Raw genomic sequence first — 22,500 nt, forward strand, 5'->3', positions numbered from 1 at the left:
CTTGTTATTCTTCCCTTACCTTTTCAACATTGATCAGACTTTCAACCTTTCAAACACACAAACACGCAGGCACATACACACTCACCAAAGATCACAGCTCGGAGGCACAAACACACACACACACACACACACACACACACACACACACACACACACACACACACACACACAAATTGTCCACTTTGAAACTAACAACCATAATAGGCAGGCTTCACGGCTTCTATGACCCCAGAATTGTCAATGAAATTGTCGTCCCTTCTCATCTCCACATAAAGAATTGGCCAGATTCACCATTCAAGGCCCCAGAGCCCACTTTGCACATCCTACTTTGAGAAGGCCCCTGCTAGAGGAGCCCTTCGCTTTGCTCGTTTCCTCTCTACCAAGCTGCTTTGCCATCCTTCTCTTTGGAAAATAAAAGTGTCCATCGACTGGTGTAGGTGTTGGACACAGTAACAGACTATATGCTGGTGGTGGCTCACCGGTAGATAGTGGAAATAGCTCCCAACGGAAGGTCCGCCAAACCATCACCTTCCCAAGTTGAACCCTTACTAGCAGCATTACCATGGAGTCGTTCCCGCCACATGGCTCCTGAGTCTGAGCAGTTCCAACCTGGGTCTCCAATGGGCTCCTCTCCCCAGGGAGGCGGTTGGAGAGCAGGGTACCGGCGCGGGCCTCGCCCGGGCCCCTGTCGTCTGGGATCCTGGGCGTCAGCTTGGGAATGCTTTTCAAGGTTTATATGTTTGTTTGAACACCACCCCGCTGTGTTGTTCTTGGCTGGCGTCTCCTTACGTATTATGACTGGTGTAGCTTCCTAATTATTGATTCCACTCCCTGCATATTGCGTCCAACACCGCACGTACGCGTCGATTTATGAAATATAGATTTGCTGTAGCGATTCACCCAGAGGAGTTACATAAGTCAATTTTTTCTTTAAGCTGTTACGGATAAAAACCCAGCCCAACAGTGACTTTTTCTTAATGCTGATATCCTTCCCTGAATAAAATAAGATTGAGAAACTGCTGAATGTAAATATTTTATGGTCAATGAAATACCAGCAGTCTTCGATTCTCTTCCCGTTTGGGAAATCACCTGCAAAAAACAGAATGGCTAATGTCTAATTATTCAGTAGTGTAAGAAGACCACCACAAGGACATATCAACGGACTGCTGTTTTTTGGAAATTATGGGAAGATCACATTTCTGTTCCCTTCTTCTGGGAGGTTTTTACAATAAATTTTCGCCCCTTCTGCTCTGCTGGAATACAGACGCCTGTATCCAGGGATAGGCATATTGCTTTTGGCTGCCTTTACTCTGTCACAAACTGAATGTGTGATGGGCTTTATCCGTAAAATCCCCTGACACAGCTGGGCCTTTTGTTTTGGTTGGCACAGTCTCGAACAAAAATACAACATGGCAGCTGTTTTCAGAATTGCCTTGACGCATTTTCAACCCTTAAGTAATTAATTCCGTACCAGCTTGTGTTTTAATATTAATGTAAATTAATTTGACAAGTTGATTGGCTTCGATTGGCTGTAGCCGATCAGTTTGGGTGTGTGTGTGTGTGTGTGTGTGTGTGTGTGTGTGTGTGTGTGTGTGTGTGTGTGTGTGTGTGTGTGTGTGACCATGGTTAAAGGTTGCTTCTCTTTGACTGCATCTACGAGTTTCTGTTTCATTGTAGTGAATCCACTTGGTTTGTACAAGAGGTCCCCCGGCAACACAATCTCCTTGTTCCCTTGTCACCTTGTCACCTTGTTACCTTGCTTGCATGTAGAGAATACACTCTAATGATGTAACATTTGTGGAATGGTGGTGATGTAATGATGGTTTCTAGTGGGGCTTTTTTATTGTGGATTTATTCAATCTCTTACTAAACTGTCTTTCCTATTATCCATGCATCCACCTAATAACATCCTCACTAATTGAACTAAATCGCTTTGTCATCCTTGAGTTTATGAGCCTAGCTAGCTCATAAAGAAATCAAGACTGGGTACACACACAGCACAAGGTCATGGAGGAACTAGATGTATGTTTTTTAATGACACTAGCAACCAGAAGACGGCAAACAAAGCTGGCTCCAGAAACCTTGTGTTCCTTGCCTACCTAACAAAAAAAACATTTAACAATCATTGGCTAATGTCATGTTCAATAGAGCTACTAGCAGACCCTTAACACAGACTTCTTCTGCATCACTCACATTTCCAGCAACTAAGACCCGATCAATATAAATGAGTTAGTAAGCAGATTAGATGTGTTTGTTTGTTGTTGATATTATTATTATTATTGCAATTATTTGTATTGTCATTATTATTATTATAATTATTATTACAATTATTATTATTTCATTTTTGTTTTTTATCATTATGTTTACTTCTCTTTATGTTAAGTATTGTGTTGTTGTTTTGATTATTTCTGTTGTTGTTGATTTGTCTTTTTGTTTGTCCTTTAGGTTTTGTTTTGTTTCAGAACATCCAAGTGGAGGTGGTCTCACGCTAAGGAGACACACACACAAAACAGAAACAAAGAAGTGATGAATGCATGTGTGTGTGTGTGTGTGTGTGTGTGTGTGTGTGTGTGTGTGTGTGTGTGTGTGTGTGTGTGTGTGTGTGTGTGTGTGCTTGTGCTCTGTGCACAGAACAAACTGTGTATTAACTTGGCCAGTTAGGGATTGGACAGATGACCAATATTATATTATAAACTATAGACTATAGAACAGTAATAACCACAAGGTCAAAGAGTTGCCAGGTAGACATTGTGCAAAATCAAGCTCCAGAGGTGGAAGGCCTAAGTAAAATACTGAAACAACAGTGGGATCAACCAATTAGGGGAAAGCCTTAAGAGACGCATCAAAACCAACCATCGGATCAATTATTCAGGCTCAACGAACAGAGACGGCCATTAACCTACATCTTCACCAAAAAAAACACACACACACACACACCCACAGGCACACACACACACACACACACACGCACACACACACGCACACGCACACACAAACACACACACACACAGTTAAGATTTAACAGACTTTGTACACCACTCAAGCCCTTGGTCTCCATGAAGATCTATTTGTTTTAACAACACTTTAGCACACACTTATACTTTAACAGCATTGCCATTCCCCTTACTGGACCACACACGCACACACAACTATATAAAACAACTGACTTAGACTTAGTAAACATCACTTAGTTGAGACTTCATTGTAAGAATAAGATAGCTCCATTGTTTAGATTGTCCCTGGCTGTAATCCTAGCAGGCTGTTCCGCTACTGCTCTGGCAGGCAGCAATTTCTTTAACATCATGGAGAAGGTCTCAAGACAATTACTTTTATGAACTATTTTGATCACACACACACACACACACACACACACACACACACACACACACACACACACACACACACACACACACACACACACACACATAGACAAACACACTCACACCCTTACACACAGACTTAACAGACAAACATCTTCAGAAGTACGCATTTGAAGCCCACTCAGGCCAGTCTCCTCACATACAAATCATCACACAATGAAAAATTGGAAATTCTCACGGAACAATCAAAGATTCAAAGTTTCAGAAATATCAAAAATGATTAGACTATAATCTAAAAAAATATAGGCCTATATATTGTCATACTGGTTGCAGAAACATTGTCTGTAGTCTCTCTAAGAAGCACATTAAAGCAATGCTAAGCCTTTTCAAACCAGCTCTAAAGGTCATCCAATTAAAGATCCCTCCAAAAAGGGTTCTCTCTCATGTTCCTCTCTGTTGCCCACCGTGGCGTCTCATTGGCCCTGCTCGTCGTCCATGCCCATTTAAGGGCGTGTGTTTTTTCTTTCATGTAGACGTACCAGACATTTCCTACTTACAGATTCATTCACATACGCCCCAGTGAGTTAACACTGCGGTCAGAGGGAGATTGAGAAGGTGAAACTAATTGATGAAGAGGGTTAGCAGACGATATGTGAGGAAGAGGGTAACCAGGTCATTACAAACATTCTCCTTGGAGGAGGAGGTAGGATCAACACACTGCAATAATGAAAGCTATTGCCTATTCTATTCAATGTAGCTCCACTAAATATACAAATAAAAGGCAATATTTACAACTATTTACCCAAATCTGTTTGCACAGAATAATAACAAAGGCTATGCTAACAGATTAAAATAGCCCTGATGCTTTGGAGGATGAAGACAATTCATCGTTGTTTCTCTGTATGAATGTATGTATCTTACTGTGTGAGTGAATGTGAGTGTGTTTGTGTGTTTGTATGTAGACATAGATTCAAACAAAAAATAGATCTATTTTTGGTCTTAAAGAACTGAAATGAAAGAATAAGAAAAATAAGATTTAGAGAACATTCTGGCCATTCGAAAACAATTACACAGCTATCAATACTAAGACTGTGTCTTTATGTCTTTTTGAACCTTTAAAAGGATGCATAGTAATACAAAATGAAAAAGAAAATTAAATTCTGGTTGTAACAGCGGTTCCTCTGACCAAAAGCCAATATATTTGTTTGAAGTTTATCTCTCTACTGAAGTTTGTTAGTGGAGCGATACTTGAATGTTTTGGTCTTCTTGGTCTCTACTCTGAACCTTCCAATCAAGGTTCAGAGTAGAGTTTCAATATTTCAAGCTTTCTCTTTGAAGAGTAAGGTTGAAAGTGGCAAGCCACTTTAAAGGTGCAACGTGTATGATTATTAGTTTAAAACATTCAAAGATGGCCTACAACACAAATACGTTTTTGTATTGTGTTTCAGAGAAATTACTAAAAGCGTTTTCAGCTGAGTGGTGTTGTATGCGCAACACGTTATACAATAAATGTCCGAGAAGCATAATCATCTCTCGGGCCGGGGACATGTATACCATGGATGTCCGAGAAGCCTAACTCTCTCTTGCTCACAGCCATTAATATCCATCAGTGTGAAGATTGAGCTCCAGATATTGACGCACACTATGCCGCTAGTTTTCTTTCATTGACTTTGACGTCACAAAAATATCGCCAACTGCATTTCAAGCAGAGTGGAACGTTAACAAGTCTCAGATTTGAGTTCTGTTTCTCTATAATCAAGTCTTATTTTAGTAACAGTTGCCAAAATGGCATAGATATATAAATATAAATATATTTTGATGATCAATTAAGACATACCACGTACAAATAAAAAGGATTAAAACAGGTTTGGGTTCCCTGCCCCTTAAAGTCTGCAGCTAGTCCAGGTAGCAAAGAGGTATTGAGAGATGGTAAGTGTACCATCTCTTTATACCACTTTGTGGCTCAAGAGGCGATTGCCTTTACTGCAGTGTCAAGTCTGCCCTCAGTCCAACATGAGAGGAGGACGAAGTAGTGCTGCCCAGAGGGCGTATTCTAACCTCTTGAAAATCATGTCAAAATGACGCTGAAAAATATAATGCTGGTTCTTACTTACCAGATCACTTGATGACACCATTGGTCAAATTAACTTTAAATAATAATCTTCGCGCTATGTACTGGGGAGCGATGTGTTTCGGGGAGGGGGGAGGGGAAGGGAGGAGCAGGGACAAAAAAACTTTGGGAGGGACTGTGCATTTCCTTGTTTCTTGCAATATGATTAGACACAGGAACTTTCTGGTAATATACTGCCCCCTATTTGTTTGGAGTGTGCCAGACCGATTTGTGCAGTAGGCGAAATCGAACACGTTGCACCTTTAAACATATTACAGATCCTACAGTTGACCTCTTTGTTGCTTGGCAAGATTTGGTTTAAGGATCGACGGTCTGGATTGTTTGAACTTAAAATGTACATTCTACTAATCAAAGTTACAATCATATTTCAAAGTGTCAAAGAAAACCTGTGACATTTTAGGACCATCTAACAAAATTACATAACCAATAATAAGCTCCATTATTAGGAAAATGAAAGTAGACTTTTTTACCGCTTAAAATGTAGACAGTTTTTGTGTTATATTTAGGAGAGGTTTTTGGTACTCATCCTAAAGGGGACAATTTTTTTCCTTGGCTTTGGATAAAAAAACTTCAGATATGACAATAAAAAAGATAAAGCTACGGAATTGTTTAATTAAAGGGGTAATAACAAGGTTTGAATTGTAATGCTTTGCACATATTTGTACATATTTGTTGTATAGATGAAATTGGTACATGTTACTGTTGCCTATTAATGTCATTTTTTAATCGTGAACTTGGATAAACTATACATTGAGTAATTCTAACACTGTGAAGTGAGATAAGAGGCAAATCTTTGAAACTGGAAGCAAAAACAAATTTCGGTTATTTAATCTCCATGGTGTTTTATGTCCTCTTTGTTTAATTTGTGAGGGGTATTAGATATTGATTATGGTACCTTATTGGTTTCTTTTACATTTCAACCTATTAAGAATATAGCACTTTTGTTCTCAGAGAAAGTTACTTGGTAAAGGCAATAAGCCACAATTTTAAATTAACTAAACAAATCTTTTGTAAATGCACGACAACTTTGATACCTCTCCACCGGCCGGATCTGATCTTTGTTACAGGAAAATAATAGATAACAGACATATATGACAATGTGCTTAAAACAAATACAGACCACAGGCTTTGGACATCACAGCATCACAATACTCTTCCTTGTATTCCGAGATCAACCTCAAAGCTATGTTCGAGAGCCTGTGCTATGTGGTTGCCTTCTCCGTTGCATATTGTTTTGTCTTTTGTTCCAATTTCTTTTCCAGTTTTTTTTGTTGAGAGGGAATATTATAAATAAAAAAGGTAATAGTGTCCTATGTGTAAATGTGTGTTTTGTTCTTTTTGTCGTGCATGAGTACATTTTAATTTCCGTACATTTTATTGTATTGTATTGTTCGGTCACAAAAAAATGGGAAACAAAGAGTACTACTCCTGCCAATGCTCAGCATCTTTGAGCTCAACGACGTGCCAAAGAATTTCTTTCGAATTTTCTTCCTTTCTTCTCAGTCTCTGCTCCTCCAGCATTCTCTCACATCCCTCCATGATGCAAGCAGTGATTGTACTTATTTCATGTAGCATCCCCTTTCAGTCAGTATATTCAGCATATAAGAGGCTGCCTTCAACATCTCAAGAAAGAATTTCTTGGACGAAGGTGAACTTTCTAGGCAGCTAATGGATTGTATTTTTCTTTGGTGGTTATATTATCCTAAATAGAAGTATTTGTAATCCAAAGCATCCTAATAATAATATTAAAAGGAATTCCTTGACCCATTAAGGTAACTTAATGGGTCAAAGCATGCTACTTTCTTTCTATTTCAGTGGGAGAGTCCTCCATAGTTAAAAAGACACAGCTTTTCATGCATGCATTATTTCTAATACATTAAATCCTGTCATCTCTTTTGACAAAAGTGCTCCCTTTCGCTACCGGTGTCATTTATTACAATCAAGGAGGTCTCCAAGGTATCTTAGTGTTATAAACCTGGCATTATAGAGTGCTACTTTATGTAGTGTTTAGGCTGGAAATTTGATGGGTGAAAATACATATTTAATAGTCCTGCTCTGAATTTAACAGGGCTATGATTGGTCGATACACCTTTCTCGTTGCTATGCAGTTGCAGCAGAGCCTTCAATTCATCTCTTTTGACACTGCAATCATTAAACTCCTAATGATCCCCTCCACCGGCAACATTATGCATTCAGTGCTTTATATGAGTAATTCATCATCCGCACAGGTCTCCCTCGTAGCCCCACACTCTCTTCCTTACATTGGCAAGAAAGCGCAAAGAGTGCATTACAGTCCCTTTTACAGACCATTACCTACATCACCTTTTGTCAGACCTATGTGTTGGTTTGCTGATGTGGGGCAACCAGATTTTACACAGCACAGCAAAAGTACTATCAATGGGCCGCCATAAATATAAATCATATGCCATTACGCCTTAGTGTGTCTCTGCGTACTTCAAATGTTGTTTTATTGGGCCATTCTATCTTGTCCCTGTCACCCAGTGCAGTTTATCTGATGATTTCTGTGTTCGTTCCATCCAAGATGCTGAAATAATGTGAGGTAATATGGAAAATATAGTCTCTTTGTTGTTGTCGGACATTGAAGGAGCTTGTCCTGGCAGATGTTGGGTGTTTCCTAAAGACACAATGCTTGTGTTCCCCTAATGGCAGAACAGAGTCAGAGGCCAACCAGAAGATGGGTTGTGTTGAGGGGTTTCTACTTCACCACCAGGTGTGAGGTTAACGAGCCATTTCACAATGGCTGCAGTTAAGCCATACTTAATTGACCCCACCTGACAACCCCACTTGTGATGTCACAAAAAGGTTGGGTTTCAAATAAATAGCTTGTAATGGCTTGATAACCTAGCAGAGTGGGGTCCGCTACGAGGCAGACCCGAGAGAAGGGGTGGGGAGTGAGACACACAAATTGAGAGGGACACATGAGCAGAAAACTCAGACTCACAGAGGGAAGGGCCCGTCTATTTTTACCAACAGGGGTGTCGTATGCAACCTGATAGGACTCTGCACTGAGACCAGCAGAACTTGACTGGCACAGGCACATTTACACCTAGTCCCAGGCTGCCGTTTATCTCGCTGCAACCTAAAGGAAATCCTATCCACCTTCCTACATTTTTTTATTTCTCTATTCCTCCTTCCTCAGTCTAGGTTTCATCATCCCTCTCTCTCTATGCCTCCTCTATTTCCATCTCTTTCCTGCTCACTCTATTTGACCATTTCCTTACTTTTTGAATATATTTCACTCTGCTGATGCCTTGCCACACATTACCTCTGAATTTCCTGTTTTTCTGGACCTCTGGCTTAGTTGGGTTTTATTGCTAATTTTTTCTCCCCACCCAAGCACTCTTTTAGGACACCTAATATCCTGGAAATGCTCATGCAAGCAAGCAAAAATCATAGAAAACAGAAAAATGGCTGAACTGTCACAGTGAAAAGCATTTTGAGACAAATAACCAAAAAGAAACCGTTTCCTTTTGGATCGATAGCTGACTTCCTGTACTGTATTTAGCAGGGTGATAGCAGCATAGAGACCACTGGCTTCAGGTTACCAATGCTGTTTCTGTTTGTGTGTCTGTTTTTGTGTGTGGGTAGGTCTGTATGTGTGTGTGTATGTGTGTGTGTGTGTGTGTGTGTGTGTGTGTGTGTGTGTGTGTGTGTGTGTGTGTGTGTGTGTATGTGTGTGTGTGTGTGTGTGTGTGTGTGTGTGTGTGTGTGTGTGTGTGTGTGTGTGTGTGTGTGTGTGTGTTTGTGTGTGTGTTTGTGTGTGTGTGTGTGTGTGTGTGTGTGTGTGTGTGTGTGTGTGTTTGTGTGTGTGCGGGCATGTGTGTGGTTGGTTACCAATTCTGTGTTTTTTGCAGCGTGTGTGTGAGTGTTTGCGCGTGGATGTAATCCCGGGCATGCATATGTGTGTTGGTTCACATTTACACTTACTCTGCCTGTAAGGGTAAAGGCATGTGAAATGGTTGCACACAAAAAAATTGTTACTTTATATTAGTGTGTGTGGTGTGTGTGTAACACCTTGCCTGTTTGGGTAAACTGGCTGTCCTTTGGGTTATCATGTGGCCATGTGTGTGTGTTTGTGTATGCATGCCTGTGTGTGTGTGTGTTTAGGCAGGAGTGTTTGTGTCTGTGTTTGTGTGTGTGTGTGTGTGTGTGTTTGCGTGCGTTTTTGTGCGTGTCTCTGTGTGTACTGCAGAGTGCACCTGAGGGTCATAGGAGGTTAGGAGTGGCAGCTCTCCTCAGGCTCCTCTTCTTCCTCCTCCTCCTCCTTCTCCTCCTCCTCCCCCTCATCTCCGTGCCCACTGCCTCCCCTCAATCTCCTCTGGTGCCCTTAAGGTCCTGACCCTGTCCAATCAATGTGCTCATTGTACCTCACGCAGGGTCTGCTCGCTGACGGCGAACTAGTGGGACCCAGCGACTAGGGCCTGGCTAACCCCTCAAGAAATGGGGGAGCATTGAGCCCACAAGGTTCAATTTATCATGACCTAAGTAACCGTATTTTTCAATAAATATTCAAGCAGGATTTTAGCTTAGCACTAAAAAAATTAAAAAGGCACTTTCATGGCCACCATTTTTTATTAATACAAGAGCAGGTAAAAAGGGTAAAGTGGGAAGGTACAAACAAATCAAAGAAAAGCAAACAATCATGTTTACGGTTCCGTGGTTTTTTTAAGGATTACATGGTGGCATTCATTGAGCGCAGTGTGAAGGACATTGGGCCGTTTTTAATGGAGAGAACTCGGTCTAAGACGCTAGTTGTCAAAGTGGTTAATGGTAGTTGAATCAACCTCTCATGTTGCATTAATGGGACACATGATGAGCAATTCCCTTTCAAAACCAATTACGGGAATCTGGCAATGGACAATGCCGCCGTATTTTTACAAAGAACAAAGCTCATGGTTTGCCGGAATTTCTCCCAGCGTGCTTCCCCAAGTGAGAGACCAGCAGTCGTCGCTTGAATCACACTGACTGACGTGTCCTGATGTTCTTAAATCTCGTAATAGCCTGGCTACATCCATCGCCTGGGGCAAGCGAACCACTAAATTGATTCATTTTGTCTGAGGTGTGTCCAGAGAGTCTAAAAAAAGATCAATAGAGGCAGTAGCACTGCACTGCTCCAGTGCTGAGCCCCTTCGCCTTCAAGACTTGTGCAGCCCCACCGAGTCTGCAGTGGAAACCTAAGTAGGTCTACCTTAAAAGAGGGAAAACTGTTTGTGTTGAGATGGGGCCGCAGATCTGTTTATGGCAGCGTCGTCCTTAGAATGTAGCCTCGGTCAAACATCTTGGGGATTTGTTGGATCTTAGCCCTTGTACCTGTTCTGGGGAACACATCTTTTTGCCTCTGTTCTGCTTGTGGTACATCTGCTGCAAAGCAATCATCTCACACAGCGGCCCTTCAGGGAGGTCCTCTGAAGAGGCTTGGCATCGGGCTTTCGTTTGTAGGAGCTGGAAGGATAGGCATGTATTCCCACTGCGTTCTGTGTCCTTTTCTCAAACACTTTTTGAATAATCTCATGTCAGATACATGATTTCAAGTCATGTCAGAGAGTCTTATTTCATCACCAACTTTAATGATCGGAAAGCCCACTTCACAAATTGCAACAGAAAATTGCAATATGATGAACACAAAATGTTTTCATATCACGACGAAAAGGTTATATTTGGCAGGAGATAGGCAAATTGACATTTGAATTGTATCAATTTGGCGGACGTTTTCTCCAAAGGGACATGAAAGCGCGAGCCTGAGACCAGAGTGCAAATGAGCCAATATTGGAGAAGCAAATATTAATCTGGGGGCCACCTGCTGACCTTATAGACTTTAGCAGCAGGTTATTGGGGATTCGCGAGGCTGACTCGATGTCAGTGAGTGCTGGGAGCCAGTTGTCCAACATTTTAAACAGCAGTTCCATGTCTATTAACGGTGTTGGGTCAAGACCTGACCCCACTTACACCTTCAACCCTCTCCTCCCCCTCTCACCCCCCACCCTCTCTCTCTCTCTCACCCCTCTTCTCTCCCTCCCGTCATCCCCTCCACCAAATTACTCCTAAGAGGATCTCCTTCCATCACCGATAACTCTTTCTCTCTCTCTCTCTCGCGCGTGCGTGCGCGCACTCTTGCTCGGTTTATCTTCTCTCTCGCCCGCTTGCACACTCGCTTTCTCATTCCAAAGGCGAACACATTAGCATGCACTGACAGACACACACACACAAACACACACACACACACACATGCACACTCACGCATCCACGTAAACAAACAAACACAGGAGAACCTAACACACAGTCTTCCTATGCCCCTCGGCTAAAAAGCATTCATAGCAATCTGACCTTTGACCCCTCTCTGCTAATGATCTTAACCCCCCACTCTCGCTCGGTTTATCTTCTCTCTCGCCCGCTTGCACACTCTCTACCCTGAGACCCAGAGACACACACAAACACACACACACACACACACACACACACACACACACACACATTGACAAACATATTGACAAGCTAATTGATAATAATGTTTTTTCCTTTTTCCTACATCCTATAAACCATGTGCTTAAAATAAATATTGACAAATTAAGGACAGACACTTTCACTGAAATTAATTACATTTCATGAAGAGAATCTATCATATTATTTACTTTGGGAACATATAGATTTAAGCTCTAATATATTCAATTAAATATCCCATATTTATTTCAGGTGTTTGATAAAAAATAACAGTGTTCGTTACCTCACTGGAAGAATACAAACTAATGGTATATGTAGAGTAAAACTACTCTACATTTTGATTGTATCCTTTGATTGTGGCCTTGCTTGTAAGTTGCTTTGGATAAAAACGTTGGCTAATTGGCTAATTGCGAATGTAGTCACCCTCTCCCTCAGTGGGCCTGCTAGCTAGTACCTAAACTGAACATAACGCATCTCTACCAACTGACACTTTTACGCTTTTGAGTTGCTAACGTGCCCTGCACACATTAAGAAGGGACCACATCCGCGGTGTTGGAGTGTGAATCAATCTCATCCTCTGGGAGCAGGTCGACAGTGGTAAAACCACTCAACGCATTAGCAGTGTTGAATCAAAAGAGCGACCGCACGCTACATTAGCAGTGCTCACTGTTGAAAGGAATGCAAGTTCTGTCTGTGGGTCTACATAAGACATATACTTAACAACTGAATACATGTCAACTGAGAAAGGTTAAAGAAAACAAAGAATTTACAATTCACATGCTATTGCATTGCTGTTAGAATTTATTTGGGGAACAGGGGGGTGGGATGTGACTGAAGGGAATTAATAATAGTGTTTCTGTGTGTGTGTGTGTGTGTGTGTGTGTGTGTGTGTGTGTGTGTGTGTGTGTGTGTGTGTGTGTGTGTGTGTGTGTGTGTGTGTGCGTGCGTGCGTGCGTGTGTGCGTGCGTGTGTGTGTGTGTACGTTTATAGTGTTGGGATAGAGTGTTGGGTTCATGACCATGTGTGGGTTGAAACACAAAGCTTTGTGAATATAAAGACAAATTCTTCAAAGACTCCTTCACTGTTTTGATAAACCTGGAGGTCAGACATGTCACCTGACTGTATAATTTCAGTGACAGCACAATTACACGGGCCCCGTCAGAGACACAGTATGAGGCCCTTAAGAGGCCCTCTTACAGTCACCAAAACACACACACACACACACACACACACACACACACACACACACACACACACACACACACACACACACACACACACACACACACACACACTCACACTTTGGTATTATTTGTTATTCCTCGTTCTAAAAAGCTCTTAAGATTACTGAAACAGTATAAATCACAAACATTCCCACACACAGACACACACATAGAGACACCCACACACACACACACACACACACACACACACACACACACACACACACACACACACACACACACACACACACACACACACACACACACACGCACACACGCGCACACACACACACACACACACACACACACACACACACACACACACACACACACACACACACACACACACACCACACACACACACACACACACAAGCACCAAAGCCTCTCACCATTCAGCAGTACCTTGGGCCTAATTTGAGAGGCAAGAAAGAAAGGACAATGGATGAGAAGGAATGGAATTCTCTGGATACAGTCAGCTCATTCCCTTGACCACAAAAACCAACAGTACGAGGTGGAAACACATCCATGCACATCGCTGCTCCTGGGAAATAATTCTCATGGCCTGCACAGCTTACAACATTAGTTCTGTCAAGTGTCATGGGAGGTCTTCATGTCTGAGCGAGGGTGTTTGAGGATATGTAATAGTACACTTCCCTGTAAGTAATTTAAGTATGGTTTTAAGGCCCAAGTGTATGTGTATGTGTGTGTGTGTGTGTGTGTGTGTGTGTGTGTACGTGTGTGTGTGTGTGTGTGTGTGTGTGTGTGTGTGTGTGTGTGTGTGTGTGTGTGTGTGTGTGTGTGTGTGTGTGTGTGTGTTTATGTGTGTGAAAGAGAGAGAGAGAGAGAGAGAGAGAGAGAGAGAGAGAGAGAGAGAGAGAGCGAGCGAGCGAGGGGGAGCGAGAGAAATAGAGAGAGAGAGGTTGAAGAATGCGCATGTCTATGTCTTTCAGCAGACCTCTGTTTTGACATGTCTGCATGTGTATGTTATTCCTCTCAACTGACATCCCGAGATGGGCTGATGAAATGCTGGGATGGATGAAGGAATCCAAAGACTCATTCACACACACACTAATACACACACAAATACACATCACACACACACACACACACAAACACACACACACAAAAACACAAGCCCACAAACACACACACACACACACACACACACACACACACACACACACACACACACACACACACACACACACACACACACACACACGCACACGTTCTACTGTGGTCTACAGCCAAGGTCAAGCTTTATCTGTATCAATGTTTTCTAATAATTTAAGTATATATACAGTTGAGGGATTGTTTGGAGCAAAGAAACTAACAGTTTTTCAGTGTATTGGAATGTGAATGGGAGTGTGTTTGTGTGTCTTAGTGCTAGTGTTACACAGGGCCAATTTAGGTTTGTCTGGTTGTCTCGGAACCCAGAAGTTAATAAGTCTGATTTGTGAGACTTTGTGTGTGACTGGTTGTTTCTTTTGCAGTGTGTTTGTAATTCTGAATCGTATCATGCCATAGAGTCCTCGCAGAAGAAGACAAAAGAGAAGCCAGTGTTTACCTTGTTATCACACCTAGGTCACAGTCAATTAGCAACAAAGTCACACCAGGCGCGACTGTCTGAATTCCAACTTATTATTCCTTCCCTTAATTATGAACAAATAAAACACTTTCCCCCTGTTACCACAACAAACGGCTCATCTGCCAGGGACAACCCGGGGCGCAGTGTGATCCCTAGGTTTTCTCTGCTCTGACTCACGTCCTGCTCAGGTTTTTCAGTTATTCTTGGCGAGGGGGCATGCCTTGCCATGCTCTTGTTTTCTAGTGTTATTAGCTTATTTCTTTTTTTGTGGCTCAATGGATTTACTGGCTGTATGAGGTAAATATTATCGTCTGATTTCATTATAATACAAGGGCATAGGTTAGGTGTGGTGCAACCTGCCTTTTAGAGCAACCAGTTTGAAGTGTTTTAAAACCCTTGCCCTTTGAACATTTAACATCTTTCCTGTTGACATTCCTGAGCTCCGCACGGTTAGTGATTGGTTTTCCATCACCCAGCAGCTGTTGTTCCACCTTCAACTCCCTTCTTATGTGTGAGGCGGTATACAGTTTTTTCCAGCCTATGATAGCATGGACAGGCAACCGACTGCTATCTAACTGACACCACACAGGAAACACTGTTTGATCTCTGTGTGAGGTCCAAAGACACAGCTGCAGTTACGCTTATCGACATACGTGTCGATAAGCGAATGAAATGGAAATCTTCGAGATTGCCACTTTCTTGTGTTCACTGTGTTCCCAGCCTGCCCTTATCATAGACTGCCCTTATTATAGAATACCCTTATCTTAGTAACGAAGGAATGGAACGAATCAGCCTTCAAAGGCACTGTGATCTGCTGTTGCTGAATTAGATGCACGGGTCAGGTAGCGAGAACATTTGGTTTCATTTTGAACTGGAAGGACATGTTGTGTCCCTCACTCTGCCCGGTCTCTGTAGAACCCTTGTGTCTGCTGGGGGTGTCTAATCTGTCATTCATTCAATCAGTCTTGTCCTCTATCATAGCTGAATTTATCCTACTCTAATTAAGAGGAATCGTGATAAAGAAATGTACTCAATATTAACACTATCGCTCACAATAAATAAGTTTGATTATATACTTTTTGTTCTCATTATTTGTTATAAGACAATCATTGTTGTTTATGTGTGCTCTCCTGCTTCTCACAGGTCCATCGTCGGTGATCAGCAACGACGATGACTCAGCCTCGCCTCTTCATCATGTCTCCAACGGCAGCAACACGCCCTCGTCTTCAGAGATGGGCCCGGACGCTGTGATCATCGGCATGACCAAGATCCCAGTCATCGAGAACCCCCAGTACTTCCGCAGCAGTCACAGCCTTAAATCGGACACATGTAAGTCTTATTCTGCTTGGCTTTATCAATGGCACTCCTCGTCGTATTGGCTATTCATTAAGGAGCTTTTGGGTCAGAACATGTAACACTACGAGGCGTGTTGCAAGCCTAAGCTTCAAGTTGAAATTTTCAGCATGTTAAGCACTGTTTTCAAACATACAAATGTATGCTTGTATGATGTGAGACAACAGAAGCACAGTACCCTACCTAAGTTAACAAACTTAAAATGCGAAGCAGTGCATCTTTATCCTAAATAACATGACAACATATAAATAGTGTGTTGTCAGCAAGTGTCAGACGTCAAACAGAGAGTTTATTGATCAAACTGCTTTTATAATACTTGCACTATCTCTGTCTCTTTGATCTGACCGAATTATTGATCCGGTCCGTATTCGAGCTTGGGAACTCGCTTTGAGGCACTTTGGAATGCATGACGGTGTTACCATCATATAATGTTCAAAGCAGGCTGACAGCTCCTACTACGTTACTACGTGAAAACATGAGAACATGCTGTTATGCGATCCACAACAGTGAGATCCGTTTTTTTCAGCAAGTGTCAGACGTCAAACTCTACGTCATTTTATCGATCCCACTGTTTTTATAAAACTTGCCCCCAAAAGGATAGAGGCTGTCGGTATCTTCGCTTTTCCCAGAGCTTCCCTCTGTGGAGTTTCTTGAAAAACCTTGGGCCCTAACAAAATGTAACAGCTGTTAGCATATCCAGATCAGCCAATTACTACCTCTGAAAGAAGTCCTACTCCTTACCACATTTATTTATGGAAAAAATGTATTCAAATTCATGAACAACATAGCCTCTGAGCTTTGTTAAATGCCACACAAAGAGGGGAAGCTACTGAAAAAAGGAGAGAAATAGGGTAAATGCTGGCAGTTACACAGGGGACAATTGAGTAGCTCTCATGTCTATTGCCTTGCCATTAGACACACACACATGTACACACACATACACACACATGAACACACACATGAACATGTGTATGTTTTTGTGTATGTGCCTGTGTGTGTGTGGGTGGGTGTTTGCTTGTCTGTTAGCTTCTCCCTGTGTATGTGTCAATATGCATGTCTACAAGGATGTGTGTGCATACACGGGAGGTTACCATAGCAACAGCTTCCCTGCTTCCATGGCGATGGCCTTGGACATGCTGATAAGAAGTGGAAGGTGATAAAAGAAGTGTGTCCAGGCAAAAGAGTGTGTGTGCACGCATACAAGTGCTGCGGTTTGGTGTGTAAATGTATGTATGTAGGTGTAGATGTCTGCGTCCATTCATGAAGAGCCTGCCTGAGTCAGTCCATGTGGACCTAAAGGAAGAACAGGAATGATGTCCAAAGGCTTTGCTTTCCTCCAGCGAATACAGAACGTCCTCCTCTAACAAACGCCCCTTGCATAACACCGAGGAGTACGATACTATATCAAACGCAAGTGTTAACAAATAGAGGAGGTAAAAAGAAATACAATAGCAAAGCTGGGAAACCAGACAATTAAAACAATGTCGGCAAACGGAGATAGCCGACCACAAGACAGTGCGGGAATATCGACCCGCTCCATCAAACCACCCTCAGGTTTATTGGCAAGTAGTGAGCCTCTTGAGCCTATGGCCTCGCCTTACAGTAAATTATGAAACTGTGTGTGTGTTTGTGAGTGTGTGTGTGTGTGTGTGTCTGCGGTCTTGCATCCCATAGGAGGCCGTACAGTGGAGGAGGGCTTGGGTATAGTGGAAGAGACTCCTGGTTGCAGCAACTGCATCATTTATAGCCCTACCGTAAACCCACAGGATAGACTTAAAAAGCTAATGATGAGGTTAAAAACCAATCAATAATAATCAATGCGGTCAAAACTATTATCTATGATTGCGGCTGTGGGTGTCTGTGTATTTGTTTATGTGTGGTGTGTGTGTGTGTGTGTGTGCGTGTGTGTGTGTGTGTGTGTGCGTGCGTGTGTGCGTGCGTGTCTGTGTGTGTGGGGGGGAAGCTGGGTGTGGATGTGTGTTTGCGTCTGAAGGTCAGGTTCATAACAAATTAGCGTTGCTGTAATAAAGGGAAGACCCTAATGCAAACAATTGATCCGTTTTTATCGATGCAACCAGACTGCCAGCGGCTCATTGTTAGTTTCTGTGTAGTATACCGATCAAAAGAAAGGCAATAGTTAAAGAAGTAAAAGAATTTGGCCAGATTGGACCAATGCCCCCCCTAAACTGGCAATATGAAAATGATGTTTACATTCCATCACATTTTTTATGGCATCGATTTTACTACCAGGTGTGATGTTAATTAGCCATGACAAGTCATTTAAAATGAGATCCTATAATGGCGTTACACAACATCCCACACGGATCCACACGGAGGTACTGCTGGATTGATTAGCCTACTGGTTAGTCTACTGGATGGTAGGCTTGTACACAGCTGGTGGTAAAATTGGGACCCTTTACATCCAATCAGTGGCATAATTTGAGAGTTTATGATTGGGGTATGTATGACTGTCAAGTGTGTTACCACCGCAGAGGAGAGAGGATGTTGGGGGGGGGGGGGGGGGGGGGAAGAGGAACAGGTGTCCTCGCCGTCGATGGGATTAGCCCCAGCATCTATTTCACAGAGCGACGTCATAGGGCTCTCCACTATGAACGGCTGGGCCAGGCTTCTCTGTAGTCAGCCGCTGTATATGTTTCCTCTAGCCTCCCATATTGATGTTTCCTTCCTTTTTTCGTTGAAATGTAATTTCCCCTTTGCGTTACACTATATACATTTCTGCCTCCTGTGTGCGCATTATTGAAGTGCATCGTTTTAGTGCGTTCCCTCACCTTACGGTCCTGTTTTTTTCTGTTTTAAACGATTATTTTTTACGTTCTATTAGTATTTTCTTTAAATCTTGTTTTTCAGCGGTGCCAATTGTTATTATTTTAATTAAATAATTTTCATTTTTTTATTTGATTAATATTATGATGATTATCATGCAGATTACAAAAATACTAGCCAAAACAACATAGTTGTTGTAGTGTGAAATAGCACGACAACATACAGACTAGTTAAACATGGGATGTAGTGCAGTTTGGGATCCTTTGATTCACCAGGGCTCTGTAAGCACTACTTGAGAGTGAATAGGAAGGGAAAGCTGAGCCAGAAGGAGAGAAAGCACCTCTCACACTCTCCCTCCTTGGTTACCAACAACAGTTGGTATAGCAACCGTAATGCACAGATGATTCCTTTATTCGGGGGGGGGGGGGGGGGGGGGGAATTATCATCAGGATTTGATGAGGCTAGATCCTATATGATTGCTCGTGTGAAATTGCCCCAGTGTGCACTCAACGACTTTGTGTTGCTGCGCTGTTTCCATGCAGACAACACTCCAGCCACCAGAACAATGGGAGGGGGCCGGTCGATGGGGGCAGGGGGGGGGGGGGCTGAGGACCGGGTTGTTCGGGGGTGGGGGGGGATGAAGAGGCTGATTTGGAGCCTAAATGTGTCCCTCCGCATGTAAACGCATTAGGGCCCAGGCTACTTGGAATGCCGATTAGGGGATAGGTGTGAGGGGACACACTGAAGGGAATGAGAATAATAATGATTGAAGTGCTGGGGACAAAGGGGGCATGGGAACCGCAGAGAAGGAGGTGGAGCAGGAGAAGCAAAAGAGGAGGGACTGGGGGAAGGGGAGGAGGGCGAGGTAAACGTTGGAGGAGGTGGAGCCGGAGAAGCAAAAGAGGAGGGGCTGGGAGGAGGTGGAGGAGGGCGAGGTAAACGTTGGAGGAGGTGGAGCAGGAGAAGGTGGAATGGGAAATGGATGAGGAGAAGGGAGGAGGGGTGGAGCATGAGATGGAGGAAGAGAGCCGGAGGAGGGGGAGAAAGGGTGAGGTGGAGGGGGAAGAGGAGGGGTAAGGGGAGGAAGAGGTAGAGAGAGAAATGGGAGGAGGGGGAAAGAGAGCACTACACAGGTGGTTGATTGGAAAATGTATTCCTGATAGCGATGTGGTATGATTTGTTTGTGGCCCTAGCAAGGAGGAACAGGGGTCGGCTTTTGAATATATTATAAAACACATTGGCAGATATGGGGAAATTGTCTGCACAAATGTGATGTCATTCAACTCCTCGGGGAACGGCTTGTACAGAGGGCAGAGCGATAATAAAGAAATTAAAGATGGAGCAGACACAGGTTTGATGAGAGAAAAGATAATTGTGCTTAATTGTTCTGTCAGCCAGAGATACATACTGCTCACTTTATCTTTGGTGAGCAGAATGGCACCTCCATTCAGAAACAGTCTGTGTCTGTGAACAACATAGCACGTATCTTCCGCAGACAGCATTGCAAAAAAACACTGACAACAACACACTGTGGGGGCACAAACACCAAGTGATGATAAGCTTGCGTGGATGGGTAAACAGAACACCCATCAGAACAACAGCAGGAGCAGCTCGGTAGTGAATAGCAGATAACCAAAACACGTGGGACGTGGGGTTTATATAGCGCAGTCGGTGCAGAAGGAAAGCTGGGTGCTCTTCGTTGAGTTGATGAAACATACAAGCTCATCGCAGTGTGTGTTTTTTTTTAATTCTGCCACATGTTATGCGCGTATACTGTACACCAAGGTGCCTTTGAGCCTCTGTGGTGTACTCAGGATATTTTCATCCACGTCTTTATTTTCATCCTCTCTTATCCTCTTCCTTGGGCTCACTTTCATAGGGACTTGCTTCTTTCTCTCTTCTGTCGACAACTCCCTCTCGGAGTCTGTGCCAACCTCTCTCTCTCCCTCTCCGTGCCTCTCTCTCTCTGTAATATTGGGTTATGGTGGGGCTCTGTAACTCATAGTCTAGAGATCGATGCCGCTTCTTAGAGTTTAGGCTGGCTCTAATGTGATAGTCTGAGTGGGAGAGGTGGAGGGGGGGGGGGCTTTCTTCGAATGCATCTCTTAATCTCATCACACATAAATCTCTGTTATTGGTGTCCTGCTGTTTGTGTGTTTGTGTGTGCGTGTGTGAGTGTGCATGCATGCATGTGGATCATTTTATTTTATTTCATGTATGTATGTATTTTTTGTATGAAAAATGTATGCGTGTGCGTATGTGTGTGTGTGTGTGTGTGTGTGACTCTGTGTATATATGTGTGTGTGTGTGTGTGTGTGTGTGTGTGTGTGTGTGTGTGTGTGTGTGTGTGTGTGTGTCTGGGTCGGTGTATGTGTGTGTCTGTTTGTGTGTAGTTGTGTGTCTGTTTCTTTGTGCGTGTGTGTGTGTGGTGTGTTTATTTGTGTGTTGGTGTTTGCTTGTGTGTAATCTAGAGCGTTGCTCTGTGAGAGTGTGCATCACATTGCGTCTAGCACCCATCTCTCTGAAAAGAGTTTAATGTCATTATAAAGCTCTAAGAAAAATCAAAGCTCATACACACAGAGAGACCCCCACACACATGCACATACACACACACACACATAGGTAGAAGTATAAATGGCACTATTGGGATTGACATGAAAAAATAGAGACATTACCTCTCTCTCTCTCTCTCTCTCTCTCTCTCTCTCTCTATCTTACTCCATCCAACCCACCGCCCCAACCCACACACACACACACACACACACACACACACACACACACACACACACACACACACACACACACACACACACACACACACACACACTCTCTCTCATCTCTCTCGTGTGCTCTGCTTTGTCTCTCCCTAGTTGTCCAACATATTAAAAGACATAACATCGTGTTGAAGAGGGAGCTGGGAGAAGGGGCCTTCGGCAAAGTCTTCCTCGCAGAGTGTTACAACCTGTCGCCTGAGCAAGAGAAGATACTGGTGGCCGTCAAGGTAAGCTGTGTGTGGGGGAGTCCTGTTGATTGGTGTGTTGGTGGTGTATGTCTGTGTATCTTTCAATGTGAAAGGATCATATATGTAGAGTACAATGCAATAGTTTTTTCGAAAATGCGTCCGTAAGAATGTGTATAAAAAAAGATCAACCGTCAACCTCTCCGTAACTAAATGGATATCATTCACTCCTTTTCACTTCTCACTTACTTACTAATTGGACATCCTACTCCCAACTTGAAAAAAAATGCGAGAGAGACCTGGCCAAGAAAGCGGCATTGAAAACAAAAACAGTGTCAAGGTCAAAGACAAGGACAGCATGAAAGGAACAGCATGAAAGGGGATAATGAACACTCTGTACAATACGCAGAAACAAAAAAATACACAAAATATTCATTTTTATTAAAAAGTTGAAAACCTTTCGGATCTTGAATGCACTCAATGTGCAGACAACGTGTAGACTGTAGGACCTAAAGAATATTGATGATAGCCTTAGACATCGACTTCAATGTCTCCTCCTTAAAACCCCTAAGACCCTTCCTCAGCACGAGACTGAGTGACAACCTGACAACTGAAACCACTGACCGCTGAAGGGGGGTGAGGGGGGGTGAACAGTTTCCGATGGGGCAGGATGTTCCTCGC

General features: G+C 43.0%; 1 protein-coding gene across 4 annotated transcripts in view; it reads left to right on the top strand.

Moving 5' to 3' along the window:
- Positions 1 to 22,500, top strand: part of ntrk2a (neurotrophic tyrosine kinase, receptor, type 2a) — a 67,058-nt gene that overhangs the window by 28,232 nt on the left and 16,326 nt on the right. For all 4 annotated transcript variants that reach the window (XM_030359293.1, XM_030359290.1, XM_030359291.1 and 1 more), the window contains 2 exons: positions 15,867 to 16,052; positions 21,731 to 21,861. In XM_030359293.1, coding sequence (XP_030215153.1) covers positions 15,867 to 16,052; positions 21,731 to 21,861 — 317 coding nt within the window. The remainder of the gene's footprint in view (positions 1 to 15,866; positions 16,053 to 21,730; positions 21,862 to 22,500) is intronic.

The sequence above is a fragment of the Gadus morhua genome, chromosome 6 (assembly GCF_902167405.1).
Source record: "Gadus morhua chromosome 6, gadMor3.0, whole genome shotgun sequence".
NCBI lineage: Eukaryota > Metazoa > Chordata > Actinopteri > Gadiformes > Gadidae > Gadus > Gadus morhua.